This window comes from Filicampus tigris, chromosome 12, assembly GCF_054856515.1.
Source record: "Filicampus tigris isolate MCC_2025a chromosome 12, RoL_Ftig_1.0, whole genome shotgun sequence".
NCBI classification, from domain to species: domain Eukaryota; kingdom Metazoa; phylum Chordata; class Actinopteri; order Syngnathiformes; family Syngnathidae; genus Filicampus; species Filicampus tigris.
The window spans coordinates 24,400,834-24,420,552 of record NC_141228.1 but is presented as its reverse complement, the minus strand read 5'-3'; the positions used below and the strand labels follow the sequence as shown (position 1 = coordinate 24,420,552).

The 19,719-nt window shown below is 48.3% G+C and overlaps 2 protein-coding genes across 2 annotated transcripts in view; one reads left to right on the top strand and one right to left on the bottom strand.

Annotated features, from left to right (window-relative positions):
* Window positions 1-14,091, top strand: part of LOC147139354 (carboxyl-terminal PDZ ligand of neuronal nitric oxide synthase protein-like) — a 44,789-nt gene extending 30,698 nt beyond the window's left edge. The window contains 6 exon segments of the mRNA XM_086047227.1: window positions 459-624; window positions 1,339-1,515; window positions 8,287-8,474; window positions 8,545-8,660; window positions 10,514-10,675; window positions 10,677-14,091. Coding sequence (XP_085903353.1) covers window positions 459-624; window positions 1,339-1,515; window positions 8,287-8,474; window positions 8,545-8,660; window positions 10,514-10,675; window positions 10,677-11,082 — 1,215 coding nt within the window. The 3' untranslated portion in view covers window positions 11,083-14,091.
* Window positions 14,092-16,454: 2,363 nt separating this feature from the next.
* c12h8orf82 (chromosome 12 C8orf82 homolog) lies at window positions 16,455-19,250 on the bottom strand. Its single transcript, XM_086048495.1, has 3 exons — window positions 18,905-19,250; window positions 18,750-18,798; window positions 16,455-17,789 (listed from the first exon to the last, which is right to left on the bottom strand). The coding sequence occupies exons 1-3, from the start codon at window positions 19,067-19,069 to the stop codon at window positions 17,317-17,319; spliced, it is 687 nt and encodes a 228-aa protein (XP_085904621.1). The 5' UTR covers window positions 19,070-19,250; the 3' UTR covers window positions 16,455-17,316.
* Window positions 19,251-19,719: the final 469 nt, after the last annotated feature.

Below are 19,719 nucleotides of genomic sequence, written 5' to 3'. Positions count from 1 at the left end.
CTTCTCGTATGCGCTTTCGAAACGCGAACTGCGCTTGTCTAGGCTTGTTCAAACCCATCAGGCCCATCAGAGCTGAAGTGGTTGGGTTCACATTGTTCCGCAGGTCTCCCGTGTTGAGTTTTCAACCAATCTCCAAACTTTCAGGTCAGGTATGATTTGAATTCATCCTGAAATGAACCTTGTTGATTCCTCAGCCGGTTAAAGCGCGGCTTGCTCTGCCTCCTTTCTGGGTCTGTGTAATTGGCACATTGACAAAATGAAGGGCGTCTTTGAAGCACGTCACTTTCAACCATTTTTTTTGTTTTTTTCTAGCTTTGGGGGATGAATTCATCTTTTCGTAGCGAGAGCACCACTCATGATGTAGCCTTCTCGCCACTATTGCTCCGATGGCTTTCGCGATTGTTTTCATATCATATTTCTTTCTCCGTCGGCTTTCGGATTCTTTTGTCTCCGTGAAGGTTCACCTCTTGAAAGAGCAGCTGAGTGCCGAGGCCACAGCTCGACTGGAGGCCCAGGCTCGAGTTCACCAGCTCCTGCTGCAAAACAAAGACCTGCTGCAGCACATCTCGCTCCTGGTCAAACAGATCCAGGAAGTGGAGAGCAAAATGGCTCCACCCGACTCCAGTAAGTCAAACCTAAACTCACTTTTGCTGGCACAATATCGAAGAATCTTTCCGTAAAATGCTCGACAAAACATACTGTGGTAACTCCTCATTACGTCGCTTCCAGTGAAATGAATTCAGCGCGTTGTTGTTGAAATGTCCTTGTTCTGACCAAAATCCCACAACACAGACCACACTTGAGTTGAATTACATGTGGGAGACATTCGCTAATGCTTTGGAGAGACACCCATTTTGCCAATGACCGATGACGGCGGTGAGTCATGACGCAAAAAGCCGCGCAATGCCTGACAAAGCCCATTTCAGGACAATCGTGACGAATATTTTGCAATCGCCGCCGACTCCGTTATACAGGACTCTCTAGCCACCTCCTGATTTCACTTTACGTTACGATTCGATTCAGTTCCCAATTATCAATATGTCGCAATACATCTTCAATCAATTAGTACTGATGTACTCATTTTTAAACGGTATTCGTAACGATTCATATCTTGATGATTCAAATATATTACACGTAGGTTTACTTTCTTATTAGCCGCATTTCAAAACCCAAATGGAAGTGATGTATCTTTGCCAGCTTTGCCAAGGAATGTTTCTCAACCTTGAGGAAAATATCAGCACGGGCATTTGTTGCCGCGGACGACCGCGCGCACGCACGCACGACCCTTCAAATGTCATCTGACCCTGTCGTCGTCTTTCTTTGTACTTTGCTCGTCAGTGGGATCCCAGGACAGTTTGCTGGAGATCACCTTCCGCTCCACAGTGGCCCCGGTAATCTGTGAGCCGACAACCCCCGAACCGGAGGTGTCGGCCCTCAACTTTGCCCAGCTTTGCACCACCGACGGGGCCCTTCACGCTTTTGCATCTTCCAACGGCAACGTGGGAAGCCCGCTAGGTAGGGAGCAGCGCGTTCTCAAATTGGAATGTTTTCGTTTTCTGCCAGGACCCCCGGGGCCTCCGGGGCCTCCGCTCTCCTCGACTCCCCGTCCTCGGGAAACCAACAAGCCCGAGGCGACGGAGATGCCTGAAGACGCGGCAAAGTTATCGGCTCGCAATGCCCACCCACCGAGCTGCCGGAACTTTGCTAGTTTTCGAGGGTCGGGCATCGTCTCCGAGTACGAGTCCCACACGGATGACAGTGATGAAGGGGAGGAAGAGGGGGAGGCGGATGAGGTGGTGGAATTCTTTGGGTGGGGAACCGAGGCAGAGACCCTGAAGCTGCTAAATGTTCTGAACAAACGGGTGACTTCCGACTGTCGGAGAGATGAAATAGCCGCGTGACATGCCAAGCCGCTCTCGCTCCTGCACGAGCAGACTTCACAGGCTGTAAGAGCTACGGATGTTTTTCTTCACTCTTTCCAACCACATCACAGATAAGACATGCCAAGGACTGCGTGTACATTTGCATACCAACAAGCAAATACATCGCTGTGCTGTAACAACCCAATCTTCTTTGCTTTTCGGAAACGTCGGCAGTCCGTCAAGTTCCCGTCAGCGTTTCGGGCCGCCCCGCGCGGGCCCAGTCCGTCCCTCGTCGGCGTCGAGAACATCATTTCCATGTTACACGTAGCCTCCGCGCGAGCGAACAAAGAAAGAAAAGTCAAAGTCCGGTGGGCGGTGACATCAAAACAATATGAGACAATGTCATTGCGGTCTGTGGGGCCCAAAGGTCCGTTTTCTGTTTTCTTTCTTCGGCTGCGTGTCAGCAGGTGCGCGTCGACCTGCCAGTGAGGCGGTACCGCTAAGTCCGTTCTCGACGCCGTTTGGCTGAATGGGATCGGCCGGGCGTGCCTGAAATAGCGACCAGAACTCACAACGGACACACGCACTGACGAATGCCCACCTCTGTAATACTGCAGAAGGTGTCAAGAAGTCCCATCCATCGATGAGAGTGTTCGGACATGTTTCAAAAGGGTTGTTTTGATAGCATCGTGGAGAACAGACCGTTTGCTTGGGACCTTGAACAAAGTGGAACCCTCGAATTGGCTAACATTTTAGCATGAAGTCGGTAGGCCTCACGACCCGGGGTTTGGAGGTGCTTGGTGACCTCATCCCCAGAGGTAGGTGAGCCCGCCTCAGAATCCCCACACCCTGCTTCCTCATGGGAAGTTGTCGGTGAAATTCAGGGGCCCTCCAAATATTTGCCCCACCCACTCACAATGGCCCGAGTTGAGGTCAGAGTGCTCACAAGTTAAGATTCATGAGCTTTGCATTTGTTATGAACAAAGTTCCAATGCTATGCTGCAATCTTTATTTTGTTACTGCACCAAGTGGAATTTCTGAAACTTAATTTTTTGGGGGAGATTGTAGTTAGTTTGTTGAAATGTATTTAGTGCTGCACCACCGATATACTGTAACATTTTCTTGACATAGTTTGCACCACTGCTGCACTAGACTGACAGTGAAATAAAAATGCATCAAAATGAAACCAAACTTTCAAAAAAGACAATGAGACTACTTGGATGGGCTCTTTTTTTTTTTTTTTTTTTAAATACATTGCAGAGCTATTGGATCAGGACCTGGTATTGGCACATATTCAAAATTGGCTGACTCATTCTCAGGTGCAAAAAAGAAAAAAATTGCAAATACTGTGATCGGGACATCCCTGGAGAAAATCATCGTTGCTCACTGTGCCAAAGTCCCCAATTGCACGACGTTAGCTTCGGACATTGACATTTCAAGCCTGGGCTGTGGGACGCATTGAAGAAATGCCGCTTGACCGTTGATTCTTAAATAATCCTTGAAATGATGGAAGTCAAGCAACAAAAGCTCGTAGAAGAGCGAATGAATCGAGGCCAAAGGGCGAATGTAGCTCGCTGGCTACACTGCGACTTTCAGACCATCGATGACGCCCTTGGAGATGCTCATCCGCTCCCCGGCGACCCGACGGACGGTCCGCTATGAAACAAACGACTGAATAAATGATTGATCCTGTGACTCAAATAATTGGATGCAAATTGCATCCTGTCCTTGCGATCCCATTTCATTTCTTTGAAAGACTTTTCTCGACCTCGACGGACGAGCGCGGATACAAACTGGACTGTTTGGGATCGGACCGGACGGCCGTCGTGCCTGCTGCCCTGACCGGAATTCTTTGGTGCTCAGCTTCTCCGGTTAGCTCGGGGTCGGGCTTGCGCTTGCTCCTTTGATTCTTCCGACGACACTTTTCGATGAGGTGAAACGGCACATCGTGTCGGACTCCGAAGGACACGAATGACGCAACACGCCAAAGTTGATTGACGACATGCTGTGCAATTCCTTGGGAGAGGAGCGATCGGAAGATGCGATCCAAATTATGCAGAGAGAAGGAAAAGTTGAAGGCAATCTTTTTCCGGGACACTTTTTGGTTTGATCCCCTTTTCGACCTGATTTTTGGCGAAGAGACACAGGCATTTTGACTGTGGCGTTGTTCCCAGCGGGTCCATTTGAGTGACGGCAGAAAGTCATCGTCAATACAAAGCGGGGGGCACTTTGGGAGGAGATCCTAAAGCTGCTCCTCCACTCACCGGTTCAAACCTTCCGCATAATTGCGGCATTAGTCCCCATTATTGCGTGTTAACTTGGCAGCTGAACGTGAAAAATGAACCATTAGCCGGTGTCAAAAGTCATCTCTTGATTCCAACCGCATCTGTATTAGTCGGAGCGCCTGTGCGATCGTGTCATCAAAGGGACGCAGAGACGTCCGCTTGGAGGACTCTGGAATGCGAGGATTGGATTGGATTGGATGACTCCGGTATGCAATGCATGCTGTATGTCAATTTGTGAGTAAGTGTTACCTACTGTAGTTGACGTTGACATTTCTATTTGATGTGCCTTTCTTGGCCTGCTCTCTTTTGACGTTGTGGCATCCTTTATTTGTCAGCTGAAGTGTGTATTGCATGTTGTATCGCCCTTTGTGGCAAATGGAGCAATTTATGGCAAAAGCTGCAGTTGCTGCAGTAAATTTCCCCCGCCCCCCCCCCCGGAATGGGACATTACTCACCCCCCCCATCTAATAGTCAGCGGCAGTTCTGCTAGCTCGTATACCGTGTTCAATTGTGCACTTATTGCTGATAGTAAAACACGGTGAAATGAAGCAGTTATTTAATGCGATGGCATTAAAATGTCCTTTTGTGACGAAATCCTCCAAGCATGTCTCCATTATTAATGCAAGCGGAGTTTTATGCAGTGTGTTCCCGCCGTTTGTTTTGCTCACTTTAGCGCCGTCATCGCCAAAGCCAAAAGTAAACGCCGGCAAGCACGGGTCGTGTTGATCTGCGTAAGAGCGAACGAGGGCAACACTGCCGCACATTAAGAAGTGTACGTACTTAAGAGGGCGCAGTCCTTGTCCGCGAGCGCAGTGTTGGATTCGCAGTATTTGATTGAAATGGCAGGCTCGGCCGTCGACCCGCAGACCTAAATTGCTGAACTTTGTGGCGCGATAACGTCCGCAGCGACCTAAATACTGCCACGGAAAATGCCTTCCTCTGCTGGACCTGTCCGGTGAACTTGATCTTTGATGGTGGCGTGCTTTTCGATCCTGCGTGTCTGCATCCGCGTCTGCATCGCCTGCCGACGGAAGGCAATCGCTCGGTTGCTCGCCGAACCAGCGTCACGCCAAATTGTTGTGCGCTTTGGCGGTCGTCATCACGCAGCTTCATTTTTGTCAACCAAAGTCAAAGATCTGTCCTGGCCCTGCCCACGTCAGAAAAGAGAGCAGAAATCAGCTTTCCCTTCCCTGCGCCGGCTGGGAATTGCCCTTAGTCCGAGACCGACGCTCGGGACTTTGATCTTCCGTCTGAAGAGCCTGGTTGGCCTTAATCTGCGAGCACAAAAGCTCAGCCGAGCTTCACTAAACTGACCGCGTAAACCGCGTTCTCCTTCCTCCACGTTGCCTCTTACGCTCTGCATAGCGCCGCCCAGTTAGCTTTCAAATGTGGCGTCATTGACACGCGTCCCGTTGCGCCTATGTTGGAGTATTCCGAAATGAGGCCAAGGCCTTGTCTTTCCTTCCTATTCTTTCCTTTCTGCTACTATTCTCGTAATCCGCCTCATGAATGCTTTTGGGAGGTTTGCGTCGTCTTTGCAAGTCCCGGTGAGACGACGGCAGAACGTTGGGAGGACGCGCGCTCACGAGGAGCGTTGAGGACACTCTGCGGACACTTGGGGCAGGCGTAAAAGTGACAAGTTGAGAAAAGGAGCTTTTATTAAGCAGCGGACGGGCTTCCTACGTGACATCTCAAGCCCGCCCCGGCGCGTAGTGTTTGTGATTGCCCCATAAGAGTTAAGTAGGCCTTGATTTTGTCTGTTTTTTTGTTTCTCATCAATGGCAAGTCTTTGAAAAGAAAACAAAGGCAACTTTAGTCCGCGATGTACATGACTGGCCCTTGCAGATGGAAATGACAGTCAAGCATTTTCGCGGTGGTTTTTCTTTGTTGTTGAACGATGGATGTGTAGCGTACCCGGAGCAAAGCCTTTCTATTCTGTGTGCTCAACGACAACATGAACGTCACCGGCGGGCCTTGAAAAACGTTGCGTTTTGAGATGCAAAGTGGCGGAATTGATGTGATTCAATCGTTTGCTTGGAATGAATGTTTTCAGGAAGTAGTTGGCTTTCATTTCTGCTTTTGGTATTCATGTATAGCCCACAGCTAAAGTTTTGATGAGGAGAAAATACAGCATAGTGCCAGTCATAAGAGATAAAGTGATCTTGACGTCTGATCGGCCGGAATTGACCTTTGGCAGCCGTACAAAGCCTCGGGCATGAGGCGGCGTCGCTCGGTCGTCATTTGCAAAGTTTCTGCATTTTTTGGGGGGGTCGAATGGCCGATTTGACCTCCTACGCGACTGCTTCTTTTTTCTAGTTCCTGGAGATCGGAGACCTCCGGTGTTTGTAGGGAATGGTTTCCTGGGTGGGGCTTGGTGCTGTGGCGACTTGCGTCTGATTGGAAGTGCCTGCAATCTGATGACTGTCGGGAGGGAGCGCGCGCATGCATGTGATCAATGAGTTCTCCCTTCTCCTGCTATTTCTTCCCTTATCTCCTTGACGTGTCCGTCTCATAAACGCCGTCTGCACGGACCTGATCACATTTCTTGCACCCAGTGTACTTTTGTCCATCTCTGGGGACGGTAAGTCAAATGCTTGTGCATGCCATGCAGCCCGGTGCTGCCACATTTGGTGTCTCCATCTGATTTCAAAGGGCAATACTGTATTTTCCCCCTCCTTTTATTTGCCAAGACAACGTATCACTCCGACATGCGTACATCAGCGGCATTTCTGTCATTCGACACCAATTGTGAGTTCTTGAGTTCTTCAAAAGGTCTGAAATGTGATCGCTTTGTGTTTTACGGCCTGCCTTCCGAGATACGTTTCTGTCCGTGAGGTAAGCTCGCTCTTACATCTCCGGCGAATTGAGTCGCGCCTCATTGGTTCTCGCAAAGTGTGGTCCGGGAGGGTGGCGTGAGAGGCCAAAAATGACGTTACGTGCCTTCTCGGGCGTGGCAGATGCGCCTTCTCGCGATCTGCTTTCGCTATGCCAAAAGCGCCATGCCCGCTGCTGGCACGCGCGCCGTTAAAATCCCGTCGACTGGCACGCAAGAATATACGAAAGAAGCGGCGCGTGAAAAAAACCTAGCGACCTATTTGATTGAACACGCATGACAAGGGCCGCACGTTTGACACGTAGCATACTCGCTCGCGGTCGTAGAGCGTGGCTCTCCGATCCTGTTCCTGGAGGGCCGGCGGCGCCCTGCCTGTTTTCCTTCTTTCCCTGCTCCAGCCCACACCTGATTCAAATGAGCAGGGTCATTATGCAGCTCCTGCAGGCCTCGCCGATTATATGGTCATTCGATTCAGGTGTGTGGCAGCAGGGAGAAATGGAAAACAGGTAGGGCACCGGCCCTCGAGGAACAGGATTGAAGACCCGTGTCGTAGAGTAAAGGGAAAAGAGTTTGGGGAAAAAAATGTTCAAATCGTATTTTGCAAGAAAGCCACTGAACACCCGGTGTAACTTGGTGAAGTCATTGGGCTGGAAATGACGGGAGAGGATCCTTGTAGTAACAAGGAGGTAACCCACCTGAGATCCTTTTCGCTCTGGCGGCGCATGTCGAAAACGCGGCTGTGTTGCCTTGACGCGCCGCTGCCAGTTTATTGCTGACGGGTTCTTGAAGCGCACGCCTCGAGCGGCTGGTCATCGCACGCGCGTGTTGGCGCCAAGAGGGAGAAGAGGAAGTCATTTCTCACCACCCCAAGTTGTTTATTTGATGGGGTGTGCAGAATTGCAAGCAGTGGAATTCTTAAGGGGAAGAAAATCCTGAGGCTGGAGCATCCTTTGTGAGAACCGCCCTTCACCGTTGTTCCACGCATGCTTTCTCTCGCCAATTGCAAGACGGAGTCGCCTACCGCCGTGTCATTTCCATGTCGCCTGTTTGCTCCTGGCGTCCATCGCCTGCCATTGTCATCCTGCGCTGGCTGAAAGAATGCTTGTCTCTCCCCAACGTTGCTGAGTGTGCATCGTGCCAAAGGCCCCGAGCCTACATGGCGACGAGGACGCGGTAGATGCGGCGTTGTTGAGACTGAGCGACGACTCTGGGCTGGACGCCAGTCAATGGGCTGGACGCCAATCAATGCGCCGTCTCCACCGCCACTAGCTTACGCCTTCCTCTTCTCCTTCCTCTCTCTCCACAGTTGACCAAAGCATGTTTGAGAACTCGGTTGCCGGGCAACCGAGTCCCCAGAGCAGCAGGCAAGGCCAGGCCCGGAGCAAAAGAAGCACGGCGTCCTCCGACTCCAACCTGGGCGTGGGCTCCTCGGACTCGCCTTCCTGTGGCGGCCAACAGCGGCTGAAGCATGCCATCAACCTGGGCAAGGCAAAGGTGAGCGTCGCTCCCGGCGCGGCGGCCGAGAAGGCGTCTTGCCGTCTGACTCCTCCTTCCGTCCTTGAAGATGAATGACCTGTTGAGGAGGAAGGAATGCAGCCACGCGGGGGACATCGGCGTGACCGAGGTCAACAAGAACGCCGGGGCTGCGTGGACTTGCTCGGAACAACTCCACTCAAACAGGTGCGATGCTTCTGTCGCTCCTTTTCGGACCGATAGCGCGACAAGCTCTTGTGTGATCCGCTCGAGTTCAAGCTTTGCGTCTTTCCGACGCGCGTGACGGCACGGGCGCATCTTAGATTCTGAACCGCCAGCCAAAAATAGCACGCTATTTAAATGACAGCTCTAAAATGTCCTCCTTTGAAATATTCGGTCGGGCAAGTCGAATTAGCGTTCTTGCCATTGAACACAATTTTTCGATTTTGTTATCAAACAAAATATAGACTTTATTGGTACGTTCCAAAAAATGTGAAGTTGAAATGAAGCAAGAAAAAAGACAGATCAACATCCTTCTTCTGTTTCAGTTCTTCTCACAATGTCCCAACACTGCTGAGCTATTTCCCCCACGGGCTCGTCCATGTTGCACCCGCTGGCACTATGGCACTGTTATTTATTTTGATTTTTTTGGGACAGCGCCCATCAATCGGTGCGTCGGTGTGAGTGTGCTGGAGTTCCTGCAGTTGCTCTCCATCATCTCCTTCCCACTTTGTGCTCCGCTAAGCCAAAAAGCAGCCGGCCTCTCGTAATTCACTTCAAAGAGGCGGCTAGTTTTGCAAGCGGCCTGCAAAAAAGAAAATACAATTTAAAAAAAAAAGCCCATTCTGGGTGCCGAACACTTTTTTAAAACCGCCGAAAAGTGCCCGTTTATGAATCGGTCCATGTCTAAGCGTGACGTTACATTTTTGTATTGTGTAAACAAGCGAGGGGGCGGTGGATGGGGCGGCGGGGGCTATTCTAGTGGGAGGCATGTAGGCACTGAGCTTCCACTTACTGGCCACCACGTTGACCGTGCATCCGTGTTCCACTTTTGCCAGAACTAGGGTCTTTAATAATTGATTATTGAGATGTATTATTCAATCCACAATCATTTCCATCTGGATCACGATGCATGTAATCATCGGCGACTTTGCCCCCTCCCGGCCTTACTATCTGGTCGTGCGGCTACGCTGGCTCCCTCCTGCGGTCCAACCAATGTGTGTGACCTGTGAAATGTCTTTGTGTATCAGCCCCCCCCGGGGTCCTGATTCACGGCTGTAGAATAGCCAAATCCCAAATTGCCCGTTTACTCATTGTAACAAACCGCAAAGAAGCGGTGGAGGGAGCAAGATGCGGATGCAGACTTGAAAGGAGTTTGCTGATCGGGCGGCGTGACTTCCGGCGTCCGCAACAACGATACGTTGCAGTCCACCGCGGACGGCAGCGTCAAACGGCACGGGCCGCGATTGCCGTGGATGCCGGGCCTTATCTTGAAATTGTCCGAAGGCTTTGCCCCACCACTCGAAACCCAGTCAGCCATTGGCACAAGTGGCCCAAAACCCCAACCACAGGTGTTTCCTTTCCCGAAGTGGTGGTGGGTGGCCGTGGATTTTGCTCATTGCTTCTCCATCTACAAGTTGTATTTGAGTAGCGGGAAGAGGGATGCGCAGGGGCCCGCGGCGCACCGCGTTTGGGGGCGTCACGCGCCTGATCTGATTAACAGGGCGGAGCAAGGCAACGGCCGATCGGAATAGATCACGTCACATGTAAAAAGGGTGGGCTTCATTGGGAATGCTTTTCAATCGGAATGACCAAAAATCTCCATACAAAAAGCCTCCGTGACAAGCTAATGTCGCCGTCTCGGCAGACGTCATCCTGGGTGCGCCCGCTCCCGAGATCGGCTTCCGCGTCTGTTTGCTACCATCCGTGTGGCAATTCACCACGTTGGCGTCATCCAAAAGGAAACCGGCGTCCCTTTCGCGGATTGCCGAATCAGAGCGCGGGCGTCTTCATTTGCGGCGGCGGCGGCGGCGGCCGCTAATAACTTTTTGCGCTTTCAGCCACTTCCCCTTGGACTCCATCCCTCGGCTCGACCCGCCGCCGCCGTCGGGAAAGAAGCGGCTCCCTCGGGCATTGAAGACCACCCGGGACATGATGATCTCCTCTGACCCGGTGGTCTCCTCCCTGGACGCCGCAGACTTGGCCCGCCCCCAAAAGACGCCCCCCCCCCCTCGTGGCCGAGGAGGAGCCCGGCGACGCGGGGGAGGCGCGCCGAGCCGAGCTCGACCGCGGCCGGACCGGGACGGGCGCCGCCGTCGAGCCCGCCCCTCGGACGTCTGCGGCCGGGAAAGCGGAGACGGCGCCCATCGGTGGCGAAGAATCGAGCGAAGGATCCGCCGAGGAACAGCAGCTGCGTCTGTGCGTGCCGGACCTCATCAACAAGGATCCTCCGTTAGCGGAGGCCCGAGCGAAGAGCTGCGAGCCGCCCGACGCGGAGGCCATCCTGACGTCCAAAAGCGGCTGCCGCATCAGCCTCGGCGAGGAGGCCTCGATGGCCCACGTCGGGAAAGACCACCACGCGGGTGTGGAGGACGCAGAGCCGCACCCGGATCTGCTCTCCTTTGACTAAGTCCGAGATGGCCTGGCCCGCCGTGCCATTCTCCTTGCGCTTCCCTTTCAGAGAAACCACAAGACACCCGATGCCTTTTTCCTGTACTTGTCACATTTCAAAGCCTTTGACGGTGGAGCTTCCGCCTCTCGGGGCTGTTTGCTTTCTGCAAAACTGCGTTAACATGCCGTCAGTGTTGGGGTCAAGGTCAAAGTTGCCGTTTGTGAAAAATTCGCAACAATGGCCCGAGCCGACGGAGTCGCATTCTGAGAACTCCAATCAAGCGGCGACGCGCGGACACGTCGTTTGCGCTTGTTACTTTCGTCACCGTCACGAGGACGCGTTCTACTCATGTCACGCAAGATTCCCCGCGGATAGAGCGAGAGCAGAACGCAAATTATTGCCCCGCTCCAAGGAGGCAACCCCGTCACGTTTTACGTGACCCGATATTCGGGTCAGAAAAGGGGTTACCCAGGGCTCATGCTCGGGTTTTAAAAGCATCGGAATGCTCGGGTTTTAAAAGAGCCGAAAAATGCCAATCTTGGGCTTTTGAAAGGGTCATTGAGTCCAGTCCGTCTCGTGAGGGATTTTGTGGATTTCAAACGAAGGAAGGTCAAGGCGATGTACAGGAAGGTGGAAAGTGAGAAATGACTGCAGTTGAACCAGGTGAACTTTTTACGGACGTTTCCGACTCGATCGCAAAGTAACCACGGAATGCTGCAAGCGCTGTGAAAAAGCAGCAGGAAGAAATTGGGTGAAGCGGCCTTGGTCACGGCACGAAGGCGGCGGGCCAATTTCTGCTTCCCGCTGTTCCGAGTAGTCAACGCCACTTTGATTGCTTGCGGGGTTTTTTGTACACACAGCATCCATTTGAATTAACCTCAAACTAACATGCTAAAGTCTTTGTTGTGCTCGTTTGGTTGGAGCAAAACAGAGTGCACGCACGTTTCATTCCCGGCCGGCTGAACGTTTGCCTCGCAAAGAAAAACCCGAAACCGCCGTGGGCCGAGCCCGCGGCTGAACGGACCGACGACGGCTAACCGAATGTCTAGAAAGGCGGCCGGTGCCGTCGTCGTTTGGAGACCAGCGCAATGGTCCGGCGTTCTCCCAAAAGACCAAAGACGCGATTGACTTGTTTTTGTCAACTTATTTCCTCCGTGTCGTCGGAGCCAAAACAAAGCGCAAAGAAGTGCACAAAGAAGTGGTCGCGAAGACCGCACCTTTCTCTCCGCTTCCCATTTGTGTTCATGTTCACGTGAGCAGTCCTTCCTGTTGTTTGGTCTCCACCTTTTGCTACCCTTTGCCCCGCTGAACTTGTTTCTGTCGTCTTCAAGCTACGGTCCGGATTTGCGAGCGGGATTTGTTTTTTGCTTGACACTGCACTGTACGATGAGGTGGCCCCTCCACGACCAAGTGAGGTCTACCGCAAGTGGCCTCTAAAAGTGAGCCACGGTCCCTCCGGTGACTTTTTGACCTCGGAAGCTAACACGGAGTCCCAGAAGACACAGCGCCAACTGTTGTTAGGGTCGTGGCCATGTGAAAAAAAGGAATGCAGAGCTGGACGCCTTTGGAGAAAAGCCACTTTGTTTCACTTTCTGCTCGCAGTCCACTTTTGGCGAGCGTCTTTGTCTCTTTGTCGCGCAAGCTGCCCGCGTCCTGAAAAGTCTTTGTTAACGTTGAAGCCGTAACGTTGTGCTCCCGTATGGCTCCTTCGCGTATGCGCTCACAGCTTGAGATCAAGATCACGACCTCTTTGCTTTACGGCCGCACCCGCAAACCTCTCGAGTCCTGTGAACCGATTTGGCCTATTTGCCAAAGTACTGCTAGTGTGAAGTCACTTGAGTTGACTTTGCAAATCAATGCAAAAAATCTCAGAAGAGTTTGCTGGGTCATTCGTATCTCAATGCACACACACATAAATCTGTGTATATGTGTGTATATATATATGGTGCAACAGAAAACTATTTAAATAGAAAAATAGTTTTTATTTAAAAGATGGGGGTGCATGGAACTGAATCAGATGATCTACTCTTTAAAATATATGGAGATATATATATATATATATATATCGAACGGTCTCTTATTGGAGAGCTATCTCTGAAGGAAATGCCACATTTACAGTACTGACAAGTTGTCCGAGAAATGACAACAAGACGGTCAATTGCATCGCACACACCCTCTCCAACTGACCGAATCAAATCGTAATCCCAATGAATCGTTCCACTTGACAATCTATCTGTCCTTGAATCATATCGCACCCCATGTATTGAGATAGGTATTGAATCGTCTTTCATTGGTACATACGTTTGTTTGGGGCGTTTTCGGTGGGGGGCGGTCATTGGTTGTCACTTAGCACAGGGTTAATCCCAGTTCATAGCAGGAATTAGAGCTGCTTGAATCGGGTGCCTAAAACGAGAGTGCCACAAACACAGACGGCCCGTCGGCCGTTGCTTGTATGAATCAAAGATAAAAGAAAGCAGTGAGACTCCCAAGCGGATGCTCTGATTGTGTCAAACTGTCCCAAGTGCTGAAATCCCCAAAAGACACAAGTGACCACGTTGCCATTTTGAATCTTTATCGGAACCACTGACCTAAGTGTCTTCTTTGTCCTCATAATGACGCAAACCGGTGTACATTTTCTCGAAACAAGTGTTTTCCACAGTACGTGCGAAGACGTGAAGTGTCTTAACGTCATATAGTCGGTCTAGTTATGAAAACCGGCATCTTGCTTTGGACTTTACTTGTTGAATCCTGTTTTGTTTTGTTTCATGAGTTTGACATCAGTGAAGGAAGTTAATAAATGTCTACGGACGATGAAATGAAGGAACAAAGGAGCTGCTAAAAACTAAATCCAGTGAATGTCTTTTTTAAATGTTTGTGAAACTCAAAATTACTTTTTGTGTGCAACAAAGATATGCCTACAAATCTAAAATGGTGTAGATTCTTCCGAAAAATAAGTTTGATTTCCCAAATGTATAACTCATCTAATGACTGTCATCTGCATAACGTGAAAATAGATTTGATTGGGAATTTTGTGTGTGTCTTTTTCTAAGTCTGATTTCAACTTCAGTCGAGGCTTTCATGTCTTTTTCTCCCTCCCTTTCAGCCGATTCGGAAAGTGGGATGTGATAGGTTAGGCTTAGTTAGTTAGCAAGCTAGCTAGTTATCATCTTGTAACTAGTCCAAGGTGAAATCTGCAATGAGGTGCCGCAACTAATAACTTGTTGAAATTACACATGAATGTTGGAATTTGCCACTCCAAGTCAGGATTTTTATCACCAGCCTGAGGAGGACATACTCGATACCAGACTTTCTTTGCCTTAAGTATCAGCGGCTGGTACCAGTGACCTCCACGAGTACCCGCTACGGAAAAAAAAAAAGTTACCATGTAGCCCCTCCAAGGTCTCTACACTCTAAAAACAGTTGGTTTAAAAATAACACAATTTGGGGTCAAAAAGGGACCAATCCACAAATTGGGTCAATTTGACCCACCTTCTTTCTTGCATTGTACCAAAATTGGTAGTTTTGTACAAAACAACCCCAAAAACTTGACTATGAGATGTCGACAATGTATAATCATAATTCATTATATCAAGCAATATTAAAAGCGAAAATATGAGCTGAACGAGAAGTTTAGCTGAAAGCTGTCTAAGGCTGGAATTGAACCCTGGTCATCCATGTCACAGTCTGCTCTAACCATTCAACTATGGTCATCTTCTTGCTAACCAGTTGTTATAATAGAAAGAAAGTGTTAGCATCATGTTGAATGCTAAAACGCATCAAAGGCATTGATAGGAAATGAGACCACCATGTATAGTAAGTGTTTTTTTTTTCTTTAAAAAAAAAACGACCATGTATTATTGGAAGGCGTTTTGGGGGGGGGGGGGGTACCACCATGTATAGTAAGGCGTTTTCTGTGGAAAAAAACCCAACAACATCCATGTATATAGTAAGACTTTTTTGTTTGTTTTTTTTTTTAAAAACGATCATGTCATCAGGCATTTTGGGGGAAAAAAAGGGACCATGTATACTATGGCTTTTAAAAAAAATAAAACCACCAGGTACAGTAAGGCGTTTTTGTTTTTTGTTTTTTTTTTTAAAAAAAAAACGATCATGTCATCAGGCATTTTTTGGGAAAAAAAGGGACCATATATATTATGGCTTTTTTAAAAAATAAAACCACCAGGTATAGTAAGGCGTTTTTGTAGAAAAAAAACCGACCATGTATAGTAAGGCGTTTTTTGTGATAAAAACGACCATGTATAGTAAAAGTTTTATTTTATTTTATTATTATATATTTTTTTTTAAACGATCATGTCATCAGGCATTTTGGGGGAAAAAAAGTGACCATGTATACTAAGGCTTTTTTAAAAAAAAAAATATATATATATATATATATATATTTTTTTTTTTTTTTTTTTTTTTTTTTGAGTGCCGATCGAGTGTTTTAGTAACAGGCTACTAACTAGGTCAAGGAGGATAACAACACATGGGCGGTATTGTTATCCTTCGTTATATGTTTTTTTTCCTCCCTCATTTCATCACAAGTCGTAAAAAAAAAGAAAAAGATTTTCCGTTGCTTGGGTGGCAGCATAAATTAGTCAAAAAGTTCAAATCAGGCGCGGCGCCAGGATTTTTTTTTTTTCTCTCCGGGGGCCAAAGGGGGGCATGACCAATACATAGGCAGGCTAAGAAAATCATTCCGAAATAGATTTCACAATATCAAAATCAAATGCCGGAGGGCCTTCACTGATGACGGTGCTATAGCACCCCCTAGCCCCGCTGTAGCCCCATCCCTGGTTCAAGTGCATTCAAAATAAGCATACTTAATGGATGTACCTCGTGTTTTTCGATTTGAAATCGGATTCATTTGAGTTCTGAGGAAAAGAATCCGGACTTTTAAAAACAACTCAAATCCATCAGCGTCCTTGGTAGAGTCAGTTCAAGTAACGTGTCTCTTTTTCAACGCAAACAATATGGCCCTTGCTCAAAGGGACTCGTAATAAATATGAACCTTTTCGCTTTTTATTATTTCAACTCTGGTCGGAAAGAGAATGGAAGTAGTCTTCAACCCGATCAAGACCGCTCAAGTTTGTTGCTATAAGAACAGTTGAGAGGGAACGGATGAAGGCTCTGAAAGATCTGTTTGGCTCCTGAACACTTCTTCGACTTCATTTTCCAGTCACGCAAAGACATGATCAAAGGAATTTCATGACTTGGTTAAACAAGTCCAAGACACCAGCCCTTCCCAGCAGGAGGAAAATACAGTAAATACAGAGGATTTTGCTACTCTAGTGACTTTTAGGGTGCAGACGGCTGATTTATGATCCTTGCTAGTCAGAGGCAGACAAGCCATTAGCGTGTGTAATGAGAAAAAAAAACGCCACAGGGGCTTTACTGCAAATGTGTTTACTTTTAACAAGGCGTTAAATGCAGTATTGGATAACAAAATGTTACTTTTCTTCTGGGTGGGGGGGGGGGGGTAACAAAGGGGGCAAAATATACGCTCAAGTTTCTGTGCACGCTCCTCAAACTCATGCAAGCATGCCATCCATCATCAATATGATTATTGAGTGCAACAATGAAGTGACAAAGAGCAATTGGACATTCTTCCATGCGTTGACATCGCCCCCTACTGGTCGTGCAAGGACACAGACTAAGCTGCAGTGACCTTTTTCCAAGTGAAAGGTGAAGCGTTGTCCGAGTCATTTTCAGTGTCAAAGCTGCAAAATATATGAAGGAAGGAAGTCAGACAACGAATATTGTAGGCCGGACGTAGCGTTTGCTTCTCAGACGTGAATATCATTCAGACAGTACCTGAACCGTTTTCATCCATCTTGTACTAAATGTTTCATTTTATAAAGGTGGACAGGCAACACTGCAACAAATGTGGTTTCCTAATCACATATTTTGTATTTTGAGCGTTAGCAAGCACGAGTATTGATGCTAACCGCTGAGCTGTGTAAAACATCGATACGAACAGCACTTGACATTTCCCGAGCCATTTTTTTGGTCGTGGAAAATCAATGGGGAACATCGGGTACCACTCCAAGTTGAATTTGCTTGTCAACGTCGCAGCCTGCAATGGGGCTCGTTAAATTAACCAACACTTCAAAGCTGATGAAAGCAACGAGTCTTAGTTTGCGGATAATATGAATACATGACCTGATAGATCCCAAACGCATGATTCATAACAGTCACTAATGTGCCATGACATCAGTCTCATAGAAAGACTTTGTGCACAGTCCATTTTTTTTATCCGCCCCCAACTCCACTGTGGTCCTCTTTGGTGGCAAAGCTTCCTGCCAGCTCGTTGCTGAGTGCGTGCTCCCGTTTCCTCCACAGGAAGTGCGTGGGCGGTCCTGAGTGACCTCGCTCGGAAGCGTACGTAAAGAACGGGCTGAGCTCCATAGCCAGGGCCGACCTCACCAGCCCCACGCCGCCCGTTCGCTCCGAGCAGGGGTGGTAAACTCGCCCGCTGGCCGGGTGCATGTAGAGCGCCTCGGGGTTGAAGACAACGGTCAGCTTGTCTGCGCCGCCGCAGAAGGACAGCAAGTCCCGCTCACCGGTGGCGTCCTGCAGCAGGTGGGTGAAGACCACTGGACGGTCATCACAACGCAGGAAGTTCCTCTCGCGCCCGCACGGAGACAGAAAGGGGAAGTGGTCCTGGTAGCGGCCGATCTGGTTGAAACGGAGACGACTGAAGAAGAAGACCAGGAACTGTGTGTCTGGTGATGCAAGAAGATGAGAACGACGTAGCAACATCACATTGGAGGAGACTTGCTTAAAAAGACACGTTGTCAAATACAATTGCTCAAGGATATCCCGACAGAGGTTAAGGAGCAGACGAGTATCTTGGACAGCCGACCAAAAGGAGCTACGAGTCTACTTTTGTTGAGATGTTGGATACTTCCAAACGACATTAGATTCTAGTACGATCGATTCAAAGCATTTCAAGTGCGGGTTATTTGAATGTGAAATCGAATGTGAAATTCAATTACAATGAACCACCAGTGCCACGGACTGGAAATTGCGGGAACATCACTGTAACAATGCATTGTGAAGAAAGTGAAGGAACATTGCCATTTACTGAAGAAGTGCACAGCAAGAAAGAAGCCCTCCCAAATGAAAAGTTACAGCTGCCCACGAGGACAAAGTACAGTAGATGGAAGGATGAAGGAGGCCAACGACAGGAAAATGTTCCAAATGTTCCATCCGGAAACTCGCAACAGGACATTTTACCAGCTTCTACTGGCACTTTATGCATCACTTTGCCCCTGTGTGGATTAGCGAAAACCCCAAATTGTACACCCAACTCTTGTTTTTAAAAGTCATGGAAGATTGATGTCTATAATAATAACAATAATAAATCATTACAAGTCCAAATGATATTATGATATTCATGTCCATGATGAGTTCAATTGAGCTTCTGACCACAAACGATAGTCTGCCAAAGCAGACCGTAATCAAGGCTTTGCTCGATATATTTGTGATGCAAAATATTTTGAAAGCAACCATATGACGATGTCAGATTGCAAACACTGGAGAACAGAACTATGGACTCTGGCTGTCATGCGAGTTTCACAGTTGCCATTCTACACAAAGAGCCTGTATGTGAATTGCTTTTACTAATCTAAGGGACTGAGAAAAATCAAGTTAAAAACACGAGCTCACGAACTTTTTTCTACCTTTGAAACAGGTGACAAAATTCTTCACTTTGGTGTCATCCAGGAACAACTGCAAACAAGAGAGCAAAAGGCAACATGCGTTGAAGAAATGAATATCTTTGCAAGGGAAATTGTGTGAAAATAGCAGCAGCAGCAGCAGCAGCAGCAACACTCGCCTGCCCTTGGTGGTCAATGTAGTAGAAGTATTCTCGAATGCGAGGTTCGGGGCTCTGGCCCTGGACGTATGCAGCGGCGGTTGTGAGTCTCCTGCAGCCGGCGGGCGTCCAGCGTCGAACGGCCACACGCTGGCTGGCGAGCGCGGCGGTAATCCGAAGAAACATGAGCCCAAACCCCAATGCACTTTCATTCAAACGTAGACACGACAATAGTGACTTCAACTTGCCACTTGGTGTGACCAGCAAAACAAGGAGAAATAATTCTAGTCAACTTTGCCCTCGCGACCCGGAAATGTTGACGTTGTCGTTTTAAGTTGACTACCGCCACCCAGTGGAGAGTCACTATAGTGCAATTGTTTATGTTAAATAGTTTAAGAGAGCGACGTATACAGTTTACGTTTTATTTGGGGTGGGGGGATTGCATTATGGGGGGATGCATTCATTTCAAAGCATGGCAGAAGTTTTATTCGTCGGATTACCCAAAGACCCGTGAACACACTTTTTTTTTTTTTCGTTGTTGTTGTTTTTGGATAACTTTATTAACATTAACAAACCAAACACAGTTATTAATACGTATACAAGACATTTTGATTTGTGGATATGGAATTTTGCTAGAATAATTATCGAATTTATAATAAATATTTGTTTAGCTGTTTTTTTCCATCATTATTGAAGAAACCAAACAGTACATATTTCCAACAAAGAACAAAATCAGAGTCAATATTATCAATGATGAATCTAGATATGTCTTTCCAAAACTTGACGGTATAAGGACATTGGTGAATTAAGGTTTCAGGAGACATGGTACGAAATAA

What these genes read in the sequence shown, in the direction of transcription:
- c12h8orf82 (XM_086048495.1), bottom strand. Translation starts at nt 19,069, where the DNA reads ATGTTTCTTCGGATTACCGCCGCGCTCGCCAGCCAGCGTGTGGCCGTT. An exon ending in ACATTGACCACCAAGGGCAG is followed by an intron (nt 18,799 to 18,904) that starts GCGAGTGTTGCT and finishes TCTTGTTTGCAG; the next exon opens with TTGTTCCTGGATGACACCAA. An exon ending in TTTTGTCACCTGTTTCAAAG is followed by an intron (nt 17,790 to 18,749) that starts GTAGAAAAAAGT and finishes TTGCATCACCAG; the next exon opens with ACACACAGTTCCTGGTCTTC.